This window comes from Abramis brama, assembly GCF_963993115.1.
Source record: "Abramis brama genome assembly, chromosome: 15".
In the NCBI taxonomy this organism is placed as follows: domain Eukaryota; kingdom Metazoa; phylum Chordata; class Actinopteri; order Cypriniformes; family Leuciscidae; genus Abramis; species Abramis brama.
The window spans coordinates 16,102,441-16,129,652 of record NC_139977.1 but is presented as its reverse complement, the minus strand read 5'-3'; the positions used below and the strand labels follow the sequence as shown (position 1 = coordinate 16,129,652).

The window sequence follows — 27,212 nt, the reverse complement described above, 5'->3', positions numbered from 1 at the left end:
TGTTCTGTTATGAAATTTTATGGAATCCTAAAGAGCCCACCCCCTCACAGTCTTCTCAAATCTTATAGGTCAATCGCCTGTCAGTCATCATAAAAAATAACTTCTATTGGCTAGCCGGGTGATGAAGGGTGGGTTATGAAGTACGTCTCCCAAACTGCTGCACATATCATCGCATCGGGGAGAAGCGCAGGATTTCCTGTGGTGTTGCTGAACTGGGCATATTCAAGTTTTAGATTCGCAGAAGTACCTAGCCCAATTTTAACCTCCATCGATTTAATGTCTTAATCAAAACCATCTCATTCGTACGTGCCCTAGACTACACCTCGACGTAGTTAGTCTGAAAAAAGTCGTCAAAAATGTCCGAACCCACAGTGGCCGATACTCGCCGGTTAAACTCCAAGCCGCAGGACCTGACGGACGCTTACGGCCCTCCCAGCAACTTTCTGGAAATCGACGTGTACGACCCGCAGACTATAGGAGTCGGCCGCAATCGCTTCACCACTTATGAAGTCCGGATGAGGGTAGGCTGGCCAGTGAATGAATGTGATTGTGTGGGTGGGTGTGTGTGTCAGAGAGGCTGCGGCTCGGTTCGGCCTAGTTAGCCTGCGCGCTAACATGCTAACTAACACCTCATTCGACGAGAAAAAGTCTTTACCCTCGTCTAGCTTTTAAAAACATGATTTTATTTTATGAATAGCTAGGTTTTTATCTAAAAGAAAGTATTTTCTGTGAAAGCAAGCTGGATTTGAGTAATTTGGCGGGTTGAGATTGAGCTAATTTAGCTGTTGTTGTTACTCTCAACCATCAACAAGCGATTTGGTTATCTTGCATCTAAGCCATTAAGATAACCGTGGATGCTTTACTATTGCAAATGCATAATTGTATCAGTTTAATAATATCTGTCAAAGTATGTTAAGTGTATTCGAGAATCCCTTGCATCTTGTACACCGCATATATATATATATATATATATATATATATATATATATCTCTATCTATATCATGTGACTTATTATGCTTTCTCTGTTGAAATCCAGACAAATCTTCCCATTTTTAAACTGAAGGACTCGTGTGTCAGACGAAGATACAGCGACTTCGAGTGGCTGAAGAATGAGCTGGAAAGAGACAGCAAGGTATAAGACAATCCTGCAGGAAACATCTTGCATCATAAAAATACACGTACTGAACTAATGGTTGTCTTTACATGTTCTGTGCAGATATTAAAAATGTTTTATGTAATGAAAAAGCTTTAAGAGAGACTTCATGTAGAGCCAGTTGTAAAGCCCCACATTTAAAGTCAGAAAATTTTTAATGGAACAAATTATTTTTAAATAATGGCGCAAATACCAGTAAATTGACTAGCGCAAACCTTAGTAACTATAATTTCATGATTCATTTAAATACTCTCGTCCCATAAATTGTGTGTCTGAAAGGGAAACTCCTACAAATGCATATACAATAAGGTCAGCCGCAAAAATAACCTGTCTATGACTTTCAGTGCTAACTTTTCACTGCATGTCTTTAGTAATTCCTGACATTAGTTTGCACTAGTGAAAGCTGTTATTAAATCTGGCCTTTAGCTTTATGATGAAAGCTCTGATGTTTTAATTGTGGCAGCAAAACCCATAATACAATACAATGATTGAGAGATGTACAAATAAGCGTTTCTCAGAAGCCTTTGATACATTTTAACATGATTTTTCTAAAAAACTTTATATATATGCATGTATGCATGTATGTGTATATATATATATATATATATATATATATATATATATATATATATATATATATATATATATATGTCAACCTAACAGGAACTGTTCATTTTGAAATGTCATTAACAATATAAAAGTTATTCTTGCATTTACTTAATAAAAATTATTAAAGATTTCACTGCAAAAAGATGTGTACCACCATCTGAGTGTGGAAATATTTAGACTTTAAAAGCATGTAAAGGCCTTTTACTTACTGTAAAAGTATGAACTATGAATCAGAAGGCAAGATTGTGTGCAACAGGTTTTTTAGCAACACTTTGATCATTTTGAGGCCTTAGAAATTAATTTATATTTTTTTAAATGTATGAAAATATTTCCTAGATTGTTGTGCCTCCATTGCCTGGAAAGGCATTGAAGAGACAGCTCCCCTTCCGTGGAGATGAGGGCATTTTTGAGGAGTCCTTCATTGAGGAGAGACGATCTGGGCTTGAACAGTTCATCAACAGGTTGGCCATCGAAATGATGCAAAACGGACACTGCTAAATTATAAAAGTACAAGACACCAGTTACTAATATTTGAGGGTCTGAAATAATTACACAGATTTATTGTGATTCACAGTTTTTTTATGTTAAAAAGGCTTTTGATGGATTGCATGCATACATATTTTGCTCATGTTCCTCTTTAGAATTGCAGGTCATCCTTTGGCCCAGAACGAACGCTGTCTTCACATGTTCCTGCAGGATGAAAGTATTGACCGGAACTACATTCCCGGAAAAGTACGGCAGTAGGGTTTTCCAAACTGGGAGGGTCTTCTTTCTTCAGTGTTCAGCTTCTAACTATCTGCAAACAGTGCAGAGTAACGTTTATTTTTAAACCGAGCAAAATCTAGATACGTGATGAACCGTGCAGGACTTGGCTTTATTAAACAGATCATGTTTTGTACATGTGTCTGAGAGTTTCTCTTTACACACACACTTGTATTTCTTTTACATCTAAATGTATTTGTTAGTGTGTGTGTGTGCACGTATAAAATTATATAACTATACATTAAGCTGTAGCACTGTAAAGCGAAGAGGGTTGGCTCATATATTTGTCCTCTCTGGCGACTGTTAAGAGAGCATGTGCTTTTCGATTTGAAGAGTCGAGGTGTCATTCCAAATAGCGTAAATGCTTAACACAACATTAAGGGAGCAATGAGGAGCCGGATATTTACAGCAGATCAGAAAAATGGTCATAAATATAAAGCGTTACGCTGTTTTGACAAAGCAGCAAGCTCAGAAAATGTTCGTATTATTAAGTCATGCTTGTTTTTGTAGTCGCGTGACCATCAGCAGGACTGTTAAGTACTAGTCAGCGTTCAGAATCATAACCGGAACCTGGTGATTTTGCTCCCTTAACCGTCCGATGCGTCATTTGAATATAATTTGAATGACCATATTATACAATTGAGCACGTTGTATTTCAATCTGATTAACTCTGTGAGCGGACTTTTCAGACACGTGGATTATCAAGAGATTGGAGCCTTTTAATTCCAATTTTATGTGATAAGATTTGGTTCTGAGACTATTAAGGAAGATTTATGCTTTTGTTCAAAAAAGTATTGGTGTTAGTAAAGAAATAAGTTCAGAAAACGAATAAATATCAAGTATATATCATGCCGGTTAAGTATGTGTTACCTCTTCCAACTACTCACTAAATGCCTATTATTGGGTATGTTCTAGAAACTGCTATTGGGTTGAAGTACTGTATGTCCCTTTTTATTTTAGCCAATATGGAGTTTACTTGGGAAAACTTGAAATAAGTGCATGAGACTTGTATAGTATGCGAGTGCAGGTTTAACTCCAGGATGCGTTCTGAACATGTCGATCATGTGAAAGATTCAAAAACAGCTCTCTAAGAGGACAAAATGTGTGCCAACTGTGTAAAAGGTGTCCTGCCAAAGTTCAGTCATTTTGCTCAGAATGACTCTATATTTATGTGATCTCCTGTGTTCATCGATTTGTGCCTGTGACGTTTGTCTGTAAATAAAGTAAAACAAAAATAGAGAACACCGGCTGGAGATTTTATAACATCAGTACATTTTTTTTCCCCTTATTCTGTTTATTCTCTCTTCCATTTTAGGTGTGAATAAAGTAAGTTTGGGGTTTTTTTACTCTCAGTATGTTGTAACTGATGTGGGGAAACGATGTCTGCATGAACGCTAATGATCAAATTGGTTATATTGTGGGGAAATTTTTATTTTGCATCTGCTTGTCATGTCCTTACCAGTAAAACTACTGTCGGCTGCATGTCTTGATTTGCATGCTTTGTGTTGTAAATTCTGGTTTCACTCAGACTGTTATTAAATTGACAGTTCACCTTAAAATTTAAATTCTGTCATTAATTACTCACCCTCATGTCGTTACAAACCCTCAGAACACAAATTAAGATCCCCCCCCCCCCCCATAGACTGCAATGTAATCACCACTTTCAAGGCCCAGAAAGGTAGTAAAGACATTGTTAAAATTGTCCATGTGACTACAGTGGTTCAACCTTAATGTTATGAAGCGACGAGAGGAGGAGAAAGCTCTCGGATTTCGTCAAAAATATCTTCATTTGTGTTCTGAAGATGAATGGAGGTCTTAAGGGTGAACTAACCCTTTAACATGATCAAATCAAGTTTTTGTCCAAAATAATAGAACGAAAGAGGCAAAATCTCTAACCGTGTTCATGTCTTTTGGCCTGTGATCCAAAGGTTTTGGTAAACCCCCTCCCTGTCCTGGACCCATCTGCTCTACCAGCTCTTTTCTGCACATCAGTCAAAGCCTTTCACAGCTGCTGTCCATGATATCCTGTACATATTTCTGTTCTCGGATAGAACTAAACTACAACATCAATTTCACCCTGAGGATGAACTCAACTTTATGCTGTATTTATACCTCATGCACTCATTTTGTGGAAACATGCTCTCTTTTTTTTTTTTTTTGCCTGATCTTTAAACAAATATTTTCCTTTAAAAATAGTGCTTTGTGTTTATTCTGGTTTAAACTCCTGGCTTAAACATTTTAAGCAACCCATCGATTTTTCTCTAGTAAATAAGGAGAATTTGGTCAGGCCGATATGACATTCCTCAGAGTATTCTAAATTAAAAGTCTAAAATTAATTTGATTTAAAGCAACACGCTTCAATCCTAAAGAAAAGTGGCATCATGTTGAATAGTTGAGTAGTTCCATCATAATAAATCCAGAGAACAATTTTGATCAAACTAACTCGCCAAATGTAGCACTTCAGAAACTAAAACTGGGATTGGCTCTCGACAACGTCTTCCTTTACATTCCGTGTTTCATTTGTATCCTTTTGACTAAACGTGTTATAACAAGGCTTTTGCAACAATTTAATTGTATTTTCCTTTGTTTAGTATCAGTGCAACGAGTCAAGCTTTGGGAATGTATATATTCAATCACTGTGAAAAACTGAAATTCATTATGACAAAATGTGTTACATCTGCTGTTATGTTTTATAAATGCCATCTCTCAAAATGAGTTATTTTATTTTCTGGCTCTTTCCATTCTGGTTATTTTCAGGACTGTGTGTAAAGAAAAGGGCACTAATTGATTTTTAAACCGATAGCCATCCTTTCTACCCATGAATAAACCCTATCTGTCTCCTTCAATGGATTCTCTCGTTCTGTTCAATTAAGCCATATGATTTATATTTTATAGTTAATGTAAATCTTATATTTTGTAACAATATATATATATATATACATGATGTGTACAACCACACCTCGACATATTAGAATTTTAGTTTTACTACAGTAATTCACTGAACGGATCAAAAAGGCTGTTGTTTCATGAATGTAACCACGAGGTGGCAGCGCTGCAGAAAGATGAATGCATGAGAAATCTACTCGTCTATCAGTATAATTTCATCCGAAAGAAACAGGCACGGTTATATTTTTAATGACATTAAAATTACACTAAATTAATATTTTCAGTTAACTTACCGGTCAAAAGTTGTAATGAACAATTACATGAATTATAATTCTAAATGAATGATAGTTACGATTTTTTTTGTAAAAGAAATCTTTAATGGGGCTGTATTTATTTGATCAAAAGTACAATAAAACAGTAATATTTTGAAATATGATTACAATTTTAAAATAACTGTTTTCATATTAATCTATTTTAAAATGCAATTTATTCCTGCGACGGTAAAGCTGCAGTCTTCAGTGTAATGCTTCGCATGATACTTTTTTTCAGATTCTTTGATGTATAGAAAGTTATCATAGAACAGAACAGCATATGTATATAGAAAAGAACCACCTTTATGTGAAACAGGAAACTTTTGCACCACTATCTGTCTTTACCGTCAATTTTGATCAATTAAGCATGTCCATGCTAAGTAAAGGCATTTCTTTCTTTCTTTGTAAAATTTTGCTTAGGCCAACCCTAAACTTTTGAGTGGTAGTTTATCACGGTTTCCACAAAAGTATTAAGCAGCACAACTGTTTTCAACATTGATAATAATAAGAAATATTTATTGATCACCAAATTAGTAGGCTATATCAGAATAATTACCGAAGAATTATGTGACATTGAAGACTGGGGTATGTAATCAGTAATGATGCTGAAAATATAGGCTACATTTTAAAATATATTAAAATAGAAAAGAGTTCCTTTAAATTGAAATAATATTTCTGTTTTTACTGTATTTTTTTTTATCTTATGAAAAAAATCACATTTTCTTTTAAAGACTTCTTTCAACAAAAAAAAATCATAATTATTCCAAACTTTTCACCTGCATTATTGTGCTAATGAACTTCAGAAATCACAGAAATCTTTTCTGGGTGTGCTCAGTTTATTTTAAGACCCTTCTATTGATTCCAACAGTTTTCAGGCCCGCTTGCCTTTGTGTGAATTGCTCTGATCAGTCTGGATTAGACATGGGGGAGGGAACGTGTAGGCGAGCAGGCAAAGTCTACCTAAATGAGCCGGTCATGTAAGCTGTGTAAGCGCTGCTTGAATGTGGATAAACTGACACCATTACTTCTTACAACTGCAAGAAGAGGCGTGTTAAGAGGATTAATATGTTCCTCATTTAGATCTTGGATACTTGCTAATAGTTGAGTCTAATCGGTGGTGTGAGTCACATGGACAAACAAGCTCAAAAATTATTTTATTTTCACTGTAAACTTTTGATTATTTTAGGTAATAGTGTTTTATTGTAATAGCCCATTGAATAACTTTATGAATTAGGCTATAATTGAATGCTTAGGCTAAATGCTTTATTTAAAGTCATTTTTTTCACACTTATCAGTATCACCCATTCTCACAAACACCGCAAAGGGATATATATATCCATTAAGTCACACTTGCCATTCACTTTAATAGACTTCTGACTATGAAGTAGGAGCAGTAGTTTGGAAATGAGTGTGCATAACGCATGACTGACGCATTAGTCCGTGAAGTGGAAGCTTAATGAGATATTTTTGATGCCTACACAAACTGACCGAAGTCAAAGACCACAATGCTTTTCTTTGATGCACAGACTTTAACCCTCTCTATGAAAACATGCTAAAAGGAGCAGCCAAATGGACAGAAGTGAGATTACAAGCGCTTTGTTAACTGTGAAACTGCAGTGGATGAGATCACTGAATGGCTGTGACCTGCTTTCCAAGGGTTACCATTGTTTTATGATGGTTCAGTCAACTTGACGGGATGGAAAAAGATTAAACAAGAATCGAGGATATGCACCAGACATTTTGTCTGGACGGGAACCAACAATGTTTATTATATTACATTTAATAAAAGGTAGATCCATATGTTTCCTGACCATGCACGTTCAATTCGGCTCTCAAAAGAGGGGCGGGGGGGACTGACCCTACAAGGTCCAAGTTCATTTCTTGGAAAAGTTTCTGATTAAGTCTATGTTTCAGCGGATAATGGGCCCCCTGCTTAGGAGAGCAATTTGAACTTTACCAAGGCCGACGGGAGGAGATTTATTTTATAACACTAGCAGAACCTCCTCCCATACACCAACCACACCACAGAAAGAGATCCCACATTAAAGCTTATTTTATTTAACGGCAAAGCTAAAGCAGACACCATATTAAACCTGCTGGGCTAGGACAGCATCAACAGAGCAAAATGTTGAAACCCATTACTCTCCTTCCGGATCTCTGTCCAACACTCCTTTACCCGCAAAAATAAGACACTGTGACATTATCCGTATAATATCTGCGTTATCCGAATATCTGCGTTGTTAATGGATCACTCTTCCCATGGGATCACCTAATGTCTCTTCATGCCAGGACCTTCTGATTTTCTCCATAAATAAGTAAATATCGTTGTGGAAATAAAAAGAGTAGCCTATATACTAATCTAATAGTGCACACAAGGTTGATTTGATCTGCTCTTTCAGTTTGGTACACCAGTGAGGTTATGCTCACTGAAGTAATTCTCATTTTAGTATTTAGGTATTTTGTTAATGTCTAGTTTACACTGAGTCCATAAATTACACTTGGACTGGGACACATCCTGAAACTTGTCACCTAAAAATGTAAATTAAATTCAGCCGCAGCTTTGAAACAACTATAAAATCAGCTAAGATTAGATTAAACTTATCATGCATGAGTCAGAGGCTCTGAAAATAAAGTTGAATCTTATCTAATCTGATTTTGTAGTTGTTTCAAAGCTGCAGCTAAATTTAACTGACATTTTCAGGTGACAAGTTTCAGGGTGTGTCCTGGGGCCGGGGGCTTCAAAGGAGTAGTTTAGAGAAAAGCAATGTAAAAAAATAAAATAAATAACGTTTATCCTTGACACTGAGAAAAAGTTTTTTTTGCATCAAAGTTACTGATAAAATCTTGACTGTCCCTTGTTTTTATCAGCAGGCCTACTTAGCTATATCAATACTTATCTGTAAATCCGTAAATGTAGAAACTGCTTTACTTTTACAAACTTAAGTAGGCCACTCACTTACTCACTTGTTTTGGCAAGTCCTTTATTTACTAGTTGGATGGATTTGTTGAGTCCTAATGGCTTAGCGTGTTTTACGTAGTTTTGTCATATGAAAGTTAAAGCAACACTAAGGAACTTTTCCTCTTCGGTCGCCCTACAGGTTGGAAGCGGAATTGTCCATTAGAGGTGGGCGGATCGATCCTAAAATATCGATACTTCGATACTGACGTGGTATCGAAAAGGATCGATCCTCACATAAAAATATCGATCCAAATGTGTGGTTTTTTTACCAGTAATTTTTATTAATTTAGCACGCAAATCAGTGCGTAAAATAAGCTTCTAAGTGGAAAAATAAGCGAATGTTAGCGGATAATTGTGTAGGATAGAACTTTTTCTCCTAGTCATCTGGATACAAGACTAAACCAATCAATCACAGAAAGCGTTCGATGCTGGTGCTTCACTGAGCTCACAGGCACGTTTGGGAAACGAAGCCTTGCTTAGATGACAGAGAAACAATCGGGAGTTATTTTGCAATAAACAAAGCAAAAGTGTAGCCTATATAACGGTTCAAAATGTTGAGGACAGTAAGATTTTTTTAATGAAATTAATATTTTTATTCAACAAGGATCGATGCATTAAATTGATCAAAAGTGACAGTCAAGGGTTTTTCACTGTTAAAAAAATCTACTTCATATAAATGCTGTTCTTTCAACTTGGTTCATCAAATAATTCTGCATCATGGTTTCCACAAAAAAATATGAAACTGTTTTCAACATTGATAATAAGAAATGTTTTCTGAGTAAATCAGCATATTAAAATTAATTATCATCATAACTGGAGTAATGATGCCGAAAATTACGCTTTGATCAATTGAATAAATTACAGTTTAGTATGACATAGAAAACAGATAGCCTATGTTAAATTGTAATATTACAGTTTTTACTGTATTTTTGATCAAATAAATGCAGAAGAGAATTAAAAATCTTACAGACCCCAAACTTTTGAACAGTAGGCTAGTGTACAATAGTACTTTTACTATAATTAGGGTAGTTTTGTAAAAGTCACTGACTAATAATTACAGGTGAGTTGAGAGCACAAATCACAAAATATTTAGTAGTTATGAAAACGTTTTCAGATTTAGCATATTAATGATGCATTCACCTCATAAATCATGACACACTGCTCTAGCACAGGAAAGTGCATACAAGTTCAAGTGCATGCTTTTAAAATTAAAAAGTATTGGTATCGGTATCGGCGATACTGGCCCTGTATTTACTTGGTATCGGATCGATACCAAAATTTGGAGTATCGCCCACCTCTATTGTCCATTACCGCTGTCGTAAATAATTTCGCCGCCCGCAGCCTACTGTCGCACGCACATTCGCTGTTTATCTAGCACCGGCTTTGGAATGAACGATGTCCACTGACAAGGTAGAGTATGTTGCATCATTTCATGAAAGTATGATGTATTGCGACATCAGAAACGAAGGAAAACTAAATAATGACTATTGTAACGCTTGACGTAAAGCAAGTCAAATTTGTAGTTTTCTTATGTCTCATTCGAACTACAGAAACGCGACCCGGTTTGGCAAACTTGCATGGTGTGGTTATAAATGGTAAATGGACTGCATTTATATAGCGCTTTCACAGACCTATGGCCACCAAAGCGCTTTACATAGCCTCACATTCACCCATTCACTCACTCATTCACACACCAACGCAGATATAGGACTGCAAAGCGAATCCAGAAGTGCCTTTCACCCTGTTACGACTTGATGAACCACTGATACGATTTTGGAAACATTATTTTAAGGTAAAAAATGTTCCTTAGTGTTGCTTTAATCATTTACTAAAATACTATAGATTTTCAGGTTGGCGGGGGACTTGCGTGTGAATGGGAACGCAAACTCAAAGCAGATTGTGCTCCCTTCAGCGGATGGGTGGAGACAACGGTTTGTTTATCCTACGTCATCGATAGCTCATTGGTCAGCGAGCGTCAAAACGTAGAGGACGAGGATGAGTGATCGCTCTCCCGCACTCTCACACGGTCAGTCAGACTAGGTAAATACAACAAACTGAAGTTATCGGCACCTTCGCATCAGAAACCAAGAGGTAACTTTTCAACTTTTCACTCTTCTGAATATAACAGACATTGGCTTTTAATATAACAGATAAGACCGTTTCATTCCATCTTGACTGCAGAATGGACCCATTAACTGTTAGTGCATTATACGGTAAAATATATGATGCAATCGAACTCGTGCATGAAACCATCTTCACAAATTAACCTACAGCCCCGACATTAATGCGAGCCTGTAATATTTGCATCTACTAGACGAATATAATAGTAAGAAAAATATCTATATTTTTTTTAGAATGTAGGCTATGTTACATTGCACTCTGCAAAACAAGGAACAACTCATGTATGTGCATCACTTGTCAATATACTAATATAATTCATATTTCATTCTACGAAATGCATGCAATTATGTTTGCAAATACTGTTTGCTACTGTTGCAGAATTTTATATCCTTCAAACGGTGTATTTTATTTATCATTATTATTATTTATTTTATAAAATGACATTTAATGACATAACCCAAATGATATTCGCCCTTCTCTTATTCTGTTATTTTGCAGTATTATTATTTGAAGAAGTTAAACGTGCTAGGAAGAACCATAGCCAATGGGTCTGGGAAGCACGAACACCGCTAATTTAAATGTTATTCAAATTGTCTATTTAAATGTATTACATGCCTCGTTTTTGTTCCCTGCATTTGCTGTATTTTAAATTTGTTTTGCAAAACGTCGTGTTTTTAGTCTCGGTGCGTCGTGTTTTCATTCATTCACTCGACAGTTCGCGCTCATCATAGACACACACCACACGTTACTGACCGGAAGTTGTCGTTGTATCTATTGTAAGAGTTGCATCAGCCCAGAACTGACTGACTGGTACCAGTTCAGACTGGCCAGGTCTCACACCTAAGTTAACAAATGATGCTGTTTAAATATTACATCAGAAGGGTACCTGATTCATCCCGTGACGTTTATTGCATTTTGTTTGTGTTGCCACATATCATATCTAATATACGCTATCTATTAAAATAGTCTTCTTATATATATTGTAATTTACTCTGCTAAACAAAATCCATTTTAAGGTCATTGCTGTGTTTTGGAACGTGATAGTTGGTTGCATGCTGGTCTAATCTGCATCAGAATTTTTATTTCAGTTTTATTATTTTTTTATACAGCTTTTAAACAACTTTTTGTAGACTGCTACAACAGAAAACGTATTATGCATATTATGTATACAGTTAAATAATATAATAATAATAATTATCAGTATTATTACTACATATTGACTACTTGACAATTAATGGTTGCAAATATGCAAATGTATTATTCTAATAAATCCTTTAAAAAAAAAAATAATAATAATAAAAAAAAAAAAATATATATATATATATATAAATAATTTAAATATATAGGATACTTGACCTGTGAACACCATTGTTTCCTGTTTAATGGACAGTGGTGTAGTGACTTTGTTGGGTTCTTTAGAGACATCGGTAGTCCTAATATTACAGCACCAATACACTTTTTACGTCTATGTATATTGTGTAGAGAGTACCCGTGCTGTTTATGTAACACTTTAATAATCATCAAAATGGTTAAATCAAATGTATTGTGAAACAAAAGGCAAAAACAATTATGTATAGATAGTTTAGTTCTGTCTACTCTGCACTTCTTGTCTCATCTCTTATGTTCATTAAATTAATCTCTTATGGGCTCCATTTGAAGTGATCTGCATTGTTCACACAAGTACGAGGCATCTCTGCTTATTTTGGCCAAACAGAAATGTGTTCCTCTGCAAAAACAAACACTGACAGATAAGAGAGCACAATGCTGCATTACAGTGGTGCAAAACACAGTTCCTGGAGGGCCACATCCTGACAGAGTTTGGCTTCAACCTTAATTAAACACCTGATCCAGATCATCAAGTCCTTCAGGCTTATTTGGAAACCACAGGTATGTGTGTTAGAGCAGCGTTGGAACTAAACTGTAGGGCTTTGGCCCTCCAGGAATTTAGTTTTGCACCCCTGCTATATGATTTCTAGAGCTGATATAGGGCAGTTTGATTGGCAGAGTGATGTATGCTTCATTATGATTGCATCATTTATGGTTTCTAGAAATAATATGATGCAATGCCAGCAATAACGCAATGCCAGCTTCAGATTGCATCATTCATTGTTTTGCCTAAAAAGCAAGTACAAACCCAGTTATAGATTTATTCATAGATCCAGTCAAATATGTATTTTAGTAATTTCTGGTTCAAATTGAGATCCCCTCCATTTATTACTTACTTATCCTCCACCTTTCCCAAGTCAAGGGTCATATACTGACCCAATAGCATGTCTTGAACTGGAGCCTAACTAGAGCCAGTCAACAATTTTAAGCATCATTTTCATTCTCAGTGACCCAGATTTTGTAAAGTTTGACTTCATTTATTTCAGAAGCATTTTGGCTGTAGACCAGTGTAATCAGTTAAGTAGAAAAGTTCAAATTATTGTTAAAAAACTCAACTTTTCATAATCACAGATTATGACGGAAAAAGCTCTAGACAGTGGTGGCTTGCTGTCCAATTTTTTTTAGCTCTCATTATTTGTTGATTGTACTTTAAAGTCACCAAGAAATTTAAATGGGCAATTCTTGTTTGTTTTTTATGGAATATTTTAGTATTTATTATAAATTGTTTATTCTGTGCACGTCATTATTGTTTTTTAAAATTCATGTGCCCTGTAATTTCCACTGAAACAGGAAGACTCCTCCCCTTTTTAATAATAGCAATAGCGTTTCATTTACCACAGCTCGGCCAGAGCCGTTGAGCTCAGTAAAGCCGCAGTTTCCTCCTAATCTCTAACTGTTCCTCCTCCTAATCTCCTCCATATCACTTTAAAATACAGCATTAAGTGCAGAATTCAAATGGGTTCGATACGTTTTTTGGTCTCAGCCGACTCACGCATATGATCCGCTTCGTGCTATTGTGTCTCTGGATGTAGAAAGTGACTGATTTTGGCCTCAGCTTCAGTGTCTATTTAAAATGTAGGGGGCAGAGCTTCAGATTCTAGAGAGCATTTGATTGGACTGAAAATCTGATGAGAAGCTGAAGTGCAGAGTGATGTCATCAAAATCATTGATCTATATTGGCGGATATATCTATATATATCTAAATGTGAATTTTGTCATTGTTTTCGAGCACACTAGCTTATAGATAACAGTATTCATACTAAAAGCCAAAAAACTTGGGGACTTTAAAGGTGCAGTATGTAATATTGACAGGTAGTGGTTGAAATGGGTATTGCAGTCCAAATGATAAATATTGGAGTGGGTTGTTTCCCCCACCCCCTTCTCCTAATACTCTACGCTCACACTGGTCGCCAGATTGAGGACACGCAACAGGAATGAGTGAAATTGACAATAGCAGGTGTTTAATAATAATAATAGTGTTTAAATATGCCTTTGGACATAGAGCTATTTAGATGGATGCCGAGGCTTTTTAGGTCGAATGGAATCTGTGATCTCCGACTCAGTTTGTGTGTTGGGTTTCATGGCTACAATACGCTGTGTTTTCTGCCAACTGGCACCCTGGGGTGTCCAAATACTATTGGGTAATTCAGTATTGAGCGCAATTACACAAACCGAAACAAAAACAGACATTACGAAACTTTCAAAGTAGAATAACTGGCTGTTGTGTTGTTTTTCTGATGAACAAGTATGTGAACATACTCACATTAGATCACAGCATTAGCTAACCACAACCATCCTTCCAGTCACTTCCAAAATCAAGTCGACTGAAACACGTTAGTATTTTTTTTTTTACAAATTGGTAATTGTCAGTTAACGATTATGTTCATATTAGTGAAAACCTCAAGCTTGTTCAGTATGATGAAGCATCTCTGGCTGGTATTTTGCACAATCTGTGGAGCCTTGTTAAAGGGGGCTGTGTGATGGCATTAATCCAGCTATTTGAGAGGTTCCCAGGTTCATTCACAGCGGCATGTGCCTGAATAAGTCCGTTTCATAACCATGAACAGTTAGTTCTCTCGAAGACTGAAGCTCTCATGCTGGTTTCTGCTTGTAATATGGCACCAGTGTCCAGTAAATCCTGTGGATCTTTTAACAGTTTCGTAGTATCTCCTTCCTCAGCGGCATATCTTGTTGTTTGGCGTGAGAAGATATATATTCCCATTCTGTGTTTATATGCACTGCATGCAGACTATGAAATGTCCATTTACCCACAGATATCATTTCATGCTTATAGGTCTTATCAGTCTGCTAAATTAATCAAATACAATGTTATTAGATTGTTTAAGAAGTAATACTGACCCTGTTTAAGTAAGAACCTGAGCCTGGGAATGATTGTTACCCATGAGGAGTAACAGTAATAAGACTGAATAGGCCTTTAATATCTCTCAAACATATCATCAATCATGTCACAAATGGTTTAGAGTAGCCTATGTAATTGGCCAGTTTCATTTTTTTAGGGAAATTGTACTGATTAAACCTTGAATAGGGGGTTAGTGGGGTTTGTTTTGAAAGTTCAGATGTTGGGCAAACACATTTACTGAGTTGCAGCTGTACAAAAATCCGGTCTGCGGAAAAGAGAACCAAAACAAACAACACCTAATGTAAACCAATCGAAGTCCGTACTCTCCTGTTAAGACGGTTAACCAGTTGGCGGGTCTTTATGTAAGCCTCTTAGAATCCATTGAGGTATTTATTTTGAGAAAAGCCCAGTGAGTCACTTCAAAACACTTAACGACTCACTCATCAATGGGTTATATAAACCCTTAATAGACATGATGAACGCTGTTGTTTACTCATGAATAAGTCTGTGCATTCATTGATCAGCATTGTTGCTACTCGCTTGCACCTCTAGTGTTTAAACTAAAGTGGGTCAATGACATTTTTTTTTTTTTTTGTCCCAGCTATTAGTTTGTTGCAAAGTTGCCATAAATTTTTAAGTACAATCAACTTGGATGTTTAAAGGTATAGTGGAGGATTTTTTACTTCCGGGTGGATCACCTATACTATTGGTCCTCCTAATTGTCAATCATTCTGGTAAATCAATCAAACTTATTCAAAAAGTGGAGAGGGCGGGTCTTATCTAAAATTCTGAAAGATCCTCCACTATACCTTTAAATCATTTCGAAATGTTCATAAATACTATAATATAAGCAATACTAAAAGAACTCTGGTTAGGTAAATATATCCATTTCTTTTTGATCACTACACATGACATTTAAGTTTAAATGTTTCTTGAAAATGGTATAAAAGTTTTGCAAAACCTGCATACACAAGAGTACATTTTTAAGAACTTGCCACATGTGTGTTTTAAACTAGATTATGGAAAGAGTCATATATTTCATTCGCCCACGTCAAGTGTAGGTCTTGCTGGTGTGCCAGGTTCCTCAGCAGAACAGACGTCATGGCATTCATGAATTTCTCATGGCCAGATCAAAAGCCTTACAGATTTAATTTCGCCTACGTGTTACCCTTACCTCGTGGAGACCACAAGAAAGAGATTAGTACTGCCGCCCTCGCTGTGGCCTATCATAGATGTGTGTGCACTGTTCGGCCCAAAAAGTATCTCCTGGTAGGGAACATTTTCAAGGGAACTGATATCGAAGCACAGTATTACCTCTACAACTGGTCAACGCTCCAACCTGGTACAAAGGAAGACATAACTCCAGACTTTCTCAACTGCTAGATACATCATTCCCACATTACTATGCTGTATACGTATATTAATTTCATGATAACAAAAAGCAGTGAGTATCGAAAGAAAGCAGCCATTGTGTGCGTTGTGTAAGACCATAACAGTGGCTTAAAGTTCTGAGCTGTTGCCCGGACTGAGCTCGATTCAACCCGCTAAGAATCTTGCCAGCTGCTGTGCCAAGTGAAACAAACCACCTTACAGATAAAAAGAGTCTATTTCAGCCCCTCTATTGTACAGTGAATTACAGGGATGTTTTTGTTTCCCCCCTCCTCCTCTGTCCTCTTTGTCAAACCTGTCTTTGATCCAGGACACAGGATTCTTTGCTAGCATTTCCACAACTTTCATATAGCCATTTTTAGCGATTTCATTGTTCTAGTTTTGCTGTTTTTGTGACAAGTTTTTTTCATAATTGTTAAGTAATTGATCTCCGTCGTGGGACAGGAAGTCGAATCGTCATGGCAGTGTGTGTGAAATGTAAGACTGAATCAACAGAGCACTCCATGTTCCAAATTTCTTCACTGTCATTGCATCAGTGTTTGGTTTTGATACTCAAGGTTTAGTTGTGACCTTGTTCGTGCTTGTGTTTCCAAATCATTTCTGTTAGACATCACTGTAAACGTCACCGGGTAAAGAGCCGCAAGGAACGTCAACAGTGTACTACAGTACTACTGCTGGCTCAGACATAAACATGACCACGTAACCTGATGAGCTAGCAGGAGTGCTTTGGAATCAGACAGCTCCGATAAGGGTCAATATGATACGGGTTCACGCAGAACATTGTGGATCTTGTTGGTAGAGTGCAACAGTCAGTTTACATGTAGTTATAATTGAGCTACAGCAGGTTTTTGTGTAGTCGAGCTGAAGTCTAAAGAATACAATGAGATCTAGTGATGTATAAATCACTGCTCACGGAGAAGTCACTTCCAAACCAAGCAGCTTTCTGTTGGTCAATGCGGTTGCAAAATCTCAGGTAAATATTTCGCCTTTGTGCAAAATTCTCAATCGTGTGGATTCCTATTGAAATGACTGGATTTTGGGTGCTATAATTTGCAGATCAACAGTAAATGTTGACCGCACCTTTAAAGTGCATGTAACTGTAAAGCTGACTTTGAGTTTGTACGGATTGACTGCACGCTTTTACAGCAGTCTTGGTTGCAGATGTGTCTATCCCGTTTATTTTCTCCATAGGGATATTCTTAATAAAGAGTCCTGAGCATTACTTTTTTGCAGTTTTTCACGAGAAAGGGAGTTCACTGCTGAGCTCTTTTGTCATGGTTCTTTTATTCTATGGTAACATCTGATTGGGAGATCCAAGGCATTTCAGGAAATATGTTTTTAAATATGTTTTTGTGTGTGTGTTTTAAATGTATTTTAAATCACTCTGATTTGTGGCTTGTACAGAACTTATATCATTGCATAAAACCTCTAGGGATGCACCAATATGAAAATTTTGGTCAATACCGATAATTCTTTATATTTGAAAGCCAATAACTGATATATTGGCTGATAAATCTAAATCCAAGTTGTTATATCATTTTTGAGAGCCTGATTACAAAAACAAAAGTCTCACCATTAAAAGCCATGTCCCAAGCACACAATTATAATGTTCTCATGACAGACTTGCGTTGCACTTAACTGTATTTTCCTTTTTGAAGTCATTTCAAATTTTCATATCAAGCCGATAACGATTACGGTTATTCAGCAAGTATGCAATAAATTGATTTGAAAGTAGCAGTGAGTGAAGATATTATTATAATATTACAAATTATTCTCATTTTAAATAAATGCTGCGCTTTTGAACTTTCTTCAAAGAATCTTGAAAAAATTACTGTTTCCACAACCGTTTTCAACATTGATAATAATAAGAAATGTATCTGAATGTAATAATATTTCACAACGTTACGGTAGTGTGTTATTTAAAAAAAAATAATGAAAAAATGAATGTAAATTTGACACTTTTTGTCCTCCGTCGCTTGATGTTGTCTTTGTCATTATTTTTCACTTTTGTTCAGATACAGTCTTTGTTGTGGACAAAATTTCCACATTCTTGTCATGAAGTTTGTTGCCTGACCTTTCCTCAAAGAATACTTCTTTACTGGATCTGTGTGTAATAGATTCCACTTTTATATCCGTCCATAACCGACTATTTAATTAAAGGGCAGAAATCTGGAGAGTTGGTACAAGGAACTCTTCCTCTGAGAATTACGGGCAGCTTTATAGTTCCTTATGCGGTAAGAATTCGGAGAATGACATTTGGCAAAGAGATGTGATGAACAGATCAAAGTTCACTTCAATAGGAATTTTTTTTTGACTCTGTCCTGACTAGACTGGTTAGATCAAACCTAGCCATACAAAGTAACTGCCTTGGGCAATGACTCTCACACAGACACACACCCTGTGTTTCTAACTCTTCCTTCCCGTTTTATGTGCTCTTTCAGACATAAGTGAAAGAGAGCTCCTTGGAACCAGCACAACAAAGAACCTCACCAGATTTGACTCCTCATTCCGCGTTAACCATGGTGGACAAAATCGCCTCTTTTGGACATGCGCTGCTGCGCCGTCGTGCTCTGAACTGCTCTGGGGAGGAAACGCGGTTCGCTCGGTGTCTGTCCACTCTTGATCTGGTGGCACTCGGGGTGGGCTCCACACTTGGCGCTGGAGTGTATGTGCTGGCTGGGGAGGTCGCGAGAGAGAAGGCTGGTCCTGCTATCGTCTTATGCTTCCTTGTGGCCGCACTTTCCTCTATGCTTGCTGGACTGTGCTATGCAGAATTCGGTGCACGAGTCCCTAAGACGGGGTCTGCTTACTTGTACAGCTATGTAACAGTGGGAGAAATCTGGGCCTTCATCACTGGTTGGAACCTCATCCTCTCTTATGTTATAGGTATGTGTACTGTACTAGTTGATGATTATCTTAAAGAAATCCACTGTAACTGAAAAGCTTGTTCTTGCTTTCAGGCACAGCTAGTGTGGCGCGAGCTTGGAGCTCTACGTTCGATAACTTAATCGAGCAGAAGATCTCGAACTTCTTCAGGGCTTCCATGGCCATGAAGGTTCCTGGGAAGGTTCTTGCGGAATATCCGGACCTATTTGCCCTCATTCTCATCCTGCTACTGACTGGTGAGAAATTTAAAAACAGAAATCATCATTTAAATTAGGTATTTGAACAAGTAAGGATTTTCATCATTAACTGCTCATCTTTTTTTAACTACTAGAAAAACAGAGATAAACAGTGCAACCAAAAACTAGTTATGATTAGGGATCCACCGGTATTAAAATTCTGGTTAAAACCTAAAAGCCAAAAATAATATTTAATAGCCGATAACCAGTTAGTTATTGATTAAAATTCGATACTATTTTGTGTGAATAAAAAAAATAAAAAAAATCAATTGTTTTAAATGCTACAAGAAAATTCAGACTTCACAACAATATGGATATTTCATTTGGAGATTGGCTAAAAATTACATATAACACTGTTATTATGAAATTAAAGATTATTAAATTGAAGTGTTAAATACTAACTTTAAGTGAGCATTAGATGATGATAAAATATCTGGGGGAAAAAATGGAAATGTGCTTTTTAATAATATTTGATATTTAACAAATAAAGGTTTACAGTTTAATTAGTGTCTTCTTTATACCCGTCTATCTGTGTACATGTGAGTGAAAAATTTCTGATTTTGATGTGCAATTTCCTCCTCAGGACTGCTTGCTTTTGGTGTGAGCGAGTCTGCTCTGGTGAACAAGATCTTCACCGGGATCAACCTGATTGTGCTGGGCTTTGTCATCATCTCTGGCTTTGTCAAGGGCGACACAGCAAACTGGAACCTCACATATCAAGACTTTGTCAATGATACAAATATCACAGAACCAAAGTAAGCTGCTGCTTTTAAAGTGGAGCAAATGAGGATCTCTCCCAGTTGTGAGAGGTGGATAAATGTGATTTTCTTGCACAAGATTTGACAAATCTATTCTGTTCTCACAGACAGGTAGAACGCATATTTGGAAGTGGAGGTTTTGCTCCGTTCGGCCTCGGCGGCGTCTTATCTGGCGCAGCCACCTGTTTCTACGCCTTTGTTGGCTTTGATTGCATTGCTACAACAAGTACGTCTCATAAATGTTGCAGTTATCAGAGCACGAATACTGATTGCTGAACATGTTTTTGTTTGTTCTAAAGCCATCTGCGGGATGAGTCATATATGTACGTGGTTCGATTTAACCTTATTTTTTTCCGGTAGGTGAGGAAGCCAAGAACCCAATGCGTTCCATTCCTGTGGGCATTGTGGCCTCTCTGCTCATTTGCTTCTTTGCATACTTTGGTGTGTCAGCTGCTCTTACTCTCATGATGCCCTATTACAAACTCAACACCCAGAGTCCCTTGCCCGAGGCCTTCAGTTACGTGGGCTGGTCCCCAGCACGCTATATTGTAGCTGTAGGTTCACTCTGTGCCCTCTCAACAAGGTAACTCAAGGACTATTCTGATTGTCTTGTAATGTTTTTGTTCAATATTTTCCATTTATCTGAATCTGTTTTGTTTTTTTTATCGTAGTTTGTTGGGCTCCATGTTCCCCATGCCTCGAGTGATCTACGCTATGGCAGAGGACGGGCTGCTCTTCCGTTTCCTTTCCAGGATGAACAAGAGAACCAGAACTCCACTGCTGGCGACTGCTGTGTCTGGAATAGTAGCATGTGAGTGACGTTCTTTGTTCTTTATTGGTTTGTGTTCTAGCATGTCCTAAATTTGCACAAATTACAGGCGTCTCATAATCTTTGTTAGAGATGCGGCACAACCACAGCCAATCAGAACATAATATACAGTTATGTGGATTTTGGACCTATGAGATTTCACTGTAGGCGGGGCCACCCAGTGCAACGCTGCAGAACTATGTGAGAAGAGTGTGTTGTCACGGCTGCTACTGAATAAAAACTTACATGATAGCTATAGCTTTTATCTGGTTAGGATGTGGCGTTTGATCTCTTAAAGGTGGTGGATGGTGTTATGTAAGATTTGAAATGTTATGGCTGGATAAGATTTGAAACTTGTTTGTTTTGTCTTCTTTTAGCTCTCATGGCATTTCTGTTTGATTTGGCTGCATTGGTTGACCTCATGTCCATAGGAACATTGCTTGCGTACTCTCTAGTGGCCGTGTGTGTCCTCATTCTCAGGTACGGTAAAACCTGCACCACAAATACTTAACAATGGGTCTACTATTATATACCGCATAAAGTTTTTAGAGAGGTCATGTTGTAAAATAATGTTTCCCTGTGAATATATAATGTTAAATCCAAAAACTGTCATTATTTTATTTTACATGACTATTTTCCGCTCTAAAAAAATATTTTTGCTACGGTTCCTTTAAGACTCCTATATGTAAATTGCCTCTTATGTTTGGCAAATTTTTTCGTACATTATTGTTCAAAAGTTTGGGGTCGGAGAAGTCACTTATGCTCACCAAGGCAGGATTTATTTAATCAAAAATGCAGTAAAAACAGTATAACTGTTGTCTGTTTTAAATTGCAATTTATTTCAGAAGAAAAAAAATCATTGTAATATGCTGATTTGGTGCTCCAGAAACATTTATTATTATTTTCAATGTTGAAAACAGCTGTGCTGCTTAATATTTTTTGGTGGAAACTGTGTTTTTTCAGGATTCTGTGATGAATAGAAAGTTGAGAAGAACAGCATTTATTTGGAATAGAAATCTTTTGTAACATTATAAATGTCTTTACTTTCACTTGATCAGTTGAATGCATTCTTGCTGAACAAAAGTATTTTTTCTTGCAAAAAAATCTTGCTGACTCCAAACATTTGAATGTTACTGTATGTAAAATGATTAACAGTGCTGCATGTTGTGGGTTTGCTGTATATAGTTTGACTCACCGCCAAACTTTTTGACTTTTAGATATCAGCCAGGCAACCTGAGCTCGTCCAGTCAGACTGAGAAACTGGTGGAACTGGTTGGTGGCGAGAAAGTGGCCGTATGTGGAGACAGTGGAGATGAATACGGCACAGAGCTGGATGACAATCCCCGCAAAGAGAAATTCTCCCCGAAACTCCTCCTGGTTCCCTCCAAGGACTTGCCAACCGAAATGTCGGGAACTATCGTCTACGGCACAACTGCTGTTATCTGTGAGTGGAGATTTTGCTTGTCACTTCTTGATAAATCTAGCTACTATTAAAGGTATAGTTGACCCACCCCCTCAAAAAAGAATGCACTATAAAAGTGTGAGTTAGTCTAAATAAATAAAAACATAAAACACTAAAAACTTAAAACCAGTCGTTTTATATGGTACAAGTGGATTGAAGCATCACAACATTATAATGCACAGAATTTGCTAAAGATTACATTTAAGTGTTATTAAATTATTAGTGTTTTTAAATATTAACTTGAGTGAGCGTTAAATGACTGAAAACAAAATCTAAATGTAAAAATGCATGAATTGAGCATGCAAAAAAACTGATACGGTAGAGAAGTAATTGTGCATTTCTGATGTGTGAATTTGTGCTAGAAATAAACACTAGCGTTCAAAAGTTTGTGGTCAGAAAGTTTTTTTTTTAAATAAATTAATATTTTATTCAGCAAGGACACATTAAATAAATGAAGTCACAGTAAAGATATTTAATGTTACAAAGATTTCTATTTGAAATAAATGCTGTTCTTTTGAACTTTCTATTCATCAAAGAATTCTGAAAGAAAAATGTATCATGGTTTCCACAAAAATACTGTTTTCAACATTGCTAATACATTTTTGTCTTGAACACCTAATAATTATATTACAATGATTTCTGATTGAAATTCAGCTTTGCCATCATAGGAAATATATTAAAACTGAAACTGAAAACTGTTATTTTAAATTGTAATAATGTTCACAATATTTCCGTTTTACTCTTTCATCAAATAAATGCAGCCTTGGTGAGCAAAAAATACTTGTTTCAAGAAAATGATAAAATACCCAAACTTTTGAATGGTAGTGTATTTACACTCTACCCGGTTCTACATTCGTATCTGTGTTATTTGTATTTATCTGATTCAGTGATGTAGATAGTGAGCTGATTATGGACTAATTCCAATATCCTCTTGTCTGCGTAGCTGCGCTGATCACCGCGCTGTGTGTGGTTTTGGCTCACCGTCTGGAAGCCATCATGAATCTCGAGATTGGGTGGGTGGTGACGTGTGTCATTCTGGTCCTGCTGTGCATCCTGTGTGTCATTGTGATCTGGAGGCAGCCTCAGAGCAATGAAGCTCTCACCTTCAAGGTACCAGATGTCCTCGTTATTGAATTTGCATTTTTATTATGCCATAAATCTTTGCCCGGGCTTGAACGTAAGCACTGAACTTGCGTAAAAGGAAATGCGCTATTAGAACACAAATACTCAGACTGAAAGGGAGAGTTCACTCAAAAATGAGGGTTTTCTCAGCATTTGTTCACCCTGATGTTCACCTGTATAACTCTCTTTCTTCAGCTGAACACCAAATACTTACACTCTATCAAAGGCTGGAATACAGTACATGACTTTTGCCCATATTTACAGCCTGGATGAGTTGACGCTAATTGGCAAAAGTCACAGACTCCGATGTATGATGCCTAGTGTTTTAAAATTTGTTCAGCCTCAAAGGGTTAGTTCATCCAAAAATGATGAATTTACTCACTCTCATGATGTTCCAGACCCATAAGAATTTCGTTCATCTTCGAAACAGCTGAAGATATTTTTAATAAAATCTGAGAGCTTTCTGTACCTCCATTAAATGTCTATTCACCCAAAAATCTGGCAGTTCAAAGTGTTCATAAAGAGATCGTAAAATAGATCCATGTGAATCTAGTGGTTTAAAGTCTTCTAAAGAGACACAATCACTTGCAAAGCTCTATGCATGTTGGCTGATCAATGTTTATATATGAATAAAAGCCTAAATTAAATCTGTTCATCATATAAAGCGACCCTTAATAAAATTTGGACTAAACCGCTCGTTTCATATGGATTAGTCTTACAATCTCTTTATGAACTTTTTGAAGGGTCAAACTGGTAGTTGCGTAGACTGTCAATGGAAGGACAGAATTCTTCAGATTTCATTAAATATATCTTCATTTGTGTTCCGAAGATGAACAAAAGTCATAAGGGTTTGGAACAACATGAGGGTGAGTAAATGATGACAGAATTTTCATTTTTAGGTGAACTGTCCCTTTAAGTGTGTATCTTTCTGTGTGCAGGTGCCTCTGTTACCTTGGCTGCCTCTGTTCAGTATCTTTGTCAACATCTATCTCATGATGCAGCTGGACATGGCCACCTGGTGCCGCTTCACCGTGTGGATGGGCATTGGTGAGTACATCTGTTGTGTGATAGCGCCATGTTTGTTTCCTTCATTCCAAACCTCCCATTTCTTCTTTTGTGTCCGTTCCCAGGTTTCATAATCTACTTCGGCTATGGTATCCGGAACAGCACAGAGGCCACGAACAGCTCCCTCCGAAAATACGAGCCAGCCCTTCAGAACAAAAGCCCCATATATCTAGGCGTTGAAGAGAGTGACGTGGAGGGCATTTCCCCTTGATAGGGAGAGAAAACGACAGGCATGTCGTCCTACAAATGTTCGTTTAAGTCTAGATTTGATGTGAAAATCATGCCTCATTTATTGAAGAGACTGCCCCAAACAACTCAATTGAAAAAAAAAGGATTTCTCATCCTCTCAAAATTATCAGGTTCCTCTTTGAAAATCCCTAAGAGTTTACCGTTAGAGGTCGTCGTGCAGCTTTGGCGTTTCAGTACTGTAGATGCTGGTTTAAATGTCCCTGTGGCTGCTGCTGTAATCACTAGTACTGTTATGGCCATATTGTCTGAAGGAAAATGAGCTGACCGTGTAAAGGGTATTTTGTTTTTCATGATTGAGCTCCAAGCACATTGTTTGTGCTTTAAAGCGTTTGGATTCTGAATCCAAAATGGTCTCCTTCTGCCTCCTGGTTTTACAGCATGAGGTCCTGAATTACAACAGGAACCCCTAGTGTTCACCGTGCAGAATGTGAAAATGGCAAAGAGAGTATCGGTGGTCATTGGTTACTGTCAGATTGAAGAATTGAAACTGAAAAAACATTATTGGCTTGGCCAAAATCGTTGAATGAAAGAGTGCATGGAAAGAAAAAACGTTTTCCATTTCCTAAGAAAGACCGTGTGTTATTAGCCTTGCTGTATGTTGGGATAATGATATTGGGTGTTGTGGTATAAAATGATAGTTTTTTAAAGTGTGAGAGTTTTGAATGGACCATATGAGGTTGCGCCAGAAAATGTTCAGTTTTACAAAATACTAAATTATTTTATTTTTTGGGGGGGTGGGGTCGGGGGGTTATATGAACATATATAGTTTACCTATCCATACGACTTCCTTAAACTTGATGATTTTACTTAAGCGAACTATATAACAGTTATTGTATTTCCAGTCGATGCTTATAAAAATGTCCTTGATAACTGCTGTTTCTGCCAAAACTACTTGCACTATCCTTCAAAAGTTTGGGGTCCTTATGATTTTTTTTTTTTTTTTTTAAGAACATGCATCAAGTTGATCAAAAGTGACAGCCTTTCTGAGCATGAGAGACTTTTTCTTTTCAAAAACTTTTCAACATTGGTGTATCTACGGTTATCCTTACCAACCAGTACTTTGATAGAAACCGCCACGACTTGAACGATTCTGAAAGCTACTTACATTGTTTGAAGGTCATCCCATAATGATATTTTATTTTGAACAGTATTAGCTGTAATATTTGAGCAGAAACTATGGTTACTGTGCTAACTTTGTTAGTAAGCTTAGTCTGCAATAAAAACCAACTCACAGGTCAAGGGTTAAACCTAAACTTGCCTGAAGACTAAAGAAACAAGCCTTTCTTTCCTATCTAAAGGCGTAGATACTTGTTTCACCAGATTTGTTTTGTTTTTGTTTTAGTTTCCGTTGAAACTTGTTCTTGGCAGCTTGGCTGTTGAGCTCATGTACCTTTATCTACTTTTGTTCTTTATTGTAGAGAATTTGTAATGTAGTGGAATACTAGTTTACGATTGCTCAATCAAACTTGTCAATTATCTTGTGCTCTCATCATACCTTTTTGATATATTATAGTATGAATATTTTATCCATCCAGGATGCTGAAATTCAGCACCTTTTTCAGCCGTTTTTGGTTGGTTGTGCAAAAGCCTATTTTGTGTAACCTAATTATATTCAGATAGCAATGGTTTGTCTACTACAGGACAGAATAATAGAAGTTGTTTAAAACCACTATTTGTAAACCCATTTTTTGTCTTTAATATATTAACATTCTGACTTGATTAGAAGCATATTTTTGTATAGCTTTTCTATTATATTTGTGTTTCACAATCAGCTGAAAATGGTTTTGTTTACATGTACCAGACATGTAAAGTTTAGCATGTAAACGCGTTGGTGTCTGATCCCAGGCATTAGTTTGGATTCAGATTTGGAGATGTATGTCTCCTGTAGATCAGTGCCTGAAGTTACACATGTATCTCAAAGATGGTTGGTAGATATCAACATAGACCAAGTCATTTGCCTTTGAGCTACACTTGCAGTGTTACATGTGTTTGTTTATCAGTATATGAATATATATATTGTGTTTGTCCTTGGGTTTTTTAAAACTGTAAATATTCATGCCATGTACAAAGAAAATGAGCTGTATTATAATGATTCTCTTCATGTTTTTTTCTCTTTTTTTAAATAAAATGTTTCACAAAACAACTGAGGCTGTTCGTTGTGGCTTTAAAGCAAAAATAAAATAATTTTT

At 36.8% G+C, this 27,212-nt stretch overlaps 2 protein-coding genes across 5 annotated transcripts; both read left to right on the top strand.

Annotated features, from left to right (window-relative positions):
* Nucleotides 1-126: 126 nt before the first annotated feature.
* Nucleotides 127-5,371, top strand: snx12 (sorting nexin 12). 3 transcript variants are annotated; one of them, XM_084137018.1, is made up of 5 exons: nt 127-521; nt 1,038-1,133; nt 2,100-2,224; nt 2,405-2,495; nt 4,454-5,371. In XM_084137018.1, the coding sequence occupies exons 1-5, from the start codon at nt 357-359 to the stop codon at nt 4,544-4,546; spliced, it is 570 nt and encodes a 189-aa protein (XP_083993144.1). In that variant the 5' UTR covers nt 127-356; the 3' UTR covers nt 4,547-5,371. The 3 variants fall into 3 exon arrangements, with proteins under 3 accessions (XP_083993144.1, XP_083993145.1, XP_083993146.1); XM_084137019.1 differs by having other exon boundaries at nt 2,405-2,503; XM_084137020.1 differs by lacking the exon at nt 4,454-5,371 and adding an exon at nt 3,841-3,958.
* A 5,286-nt stretch (nt 5,372-10,657) lies between these two features.
* On the top strand, nt 10,658-27,166 carry slc7a3a (solute carrier family 7 member 3a). 2 transcript variants are annotated; one of them, XM_084136556.1, is made up of 12 exons: nt 10,658-10,772; nt 18,879-19,323; nt 19,398-19,559; nt 20,143-20,314; nt 20,425-20,543; nt 20,678-20,900; nt 20,989-21,128; nt 21,503-21,605; nt 22,343-22,569; nt 23,531-23,697; nt 24,648-24,756; nt 24,840-27,166. In XM_084136556.1, exons 2-12 carry the CDS (start codon nt 18,957-18,959, stop codon nt 24,983-24,985), a joined length of 1,935 nt encoding a protein of 644 aa, XP_083992682.1. In that variant the 5' UTR covers nt 10,658-10,772; nt 18,879-18,956; the 3' UTR covers nt 24,986-27,166. The 2 variants fall into 2 exon arrangements, with proteins under 2 accessions (XP_083992682.1, XP_083992683.1); XM_084136557.1 differs by lacking the exon at nt 10,658-10,772 and adding an exon at nt 17,269-17,410.
* Nucleotides 27,167-27,212: the final 46 nt, after the last annotated feature.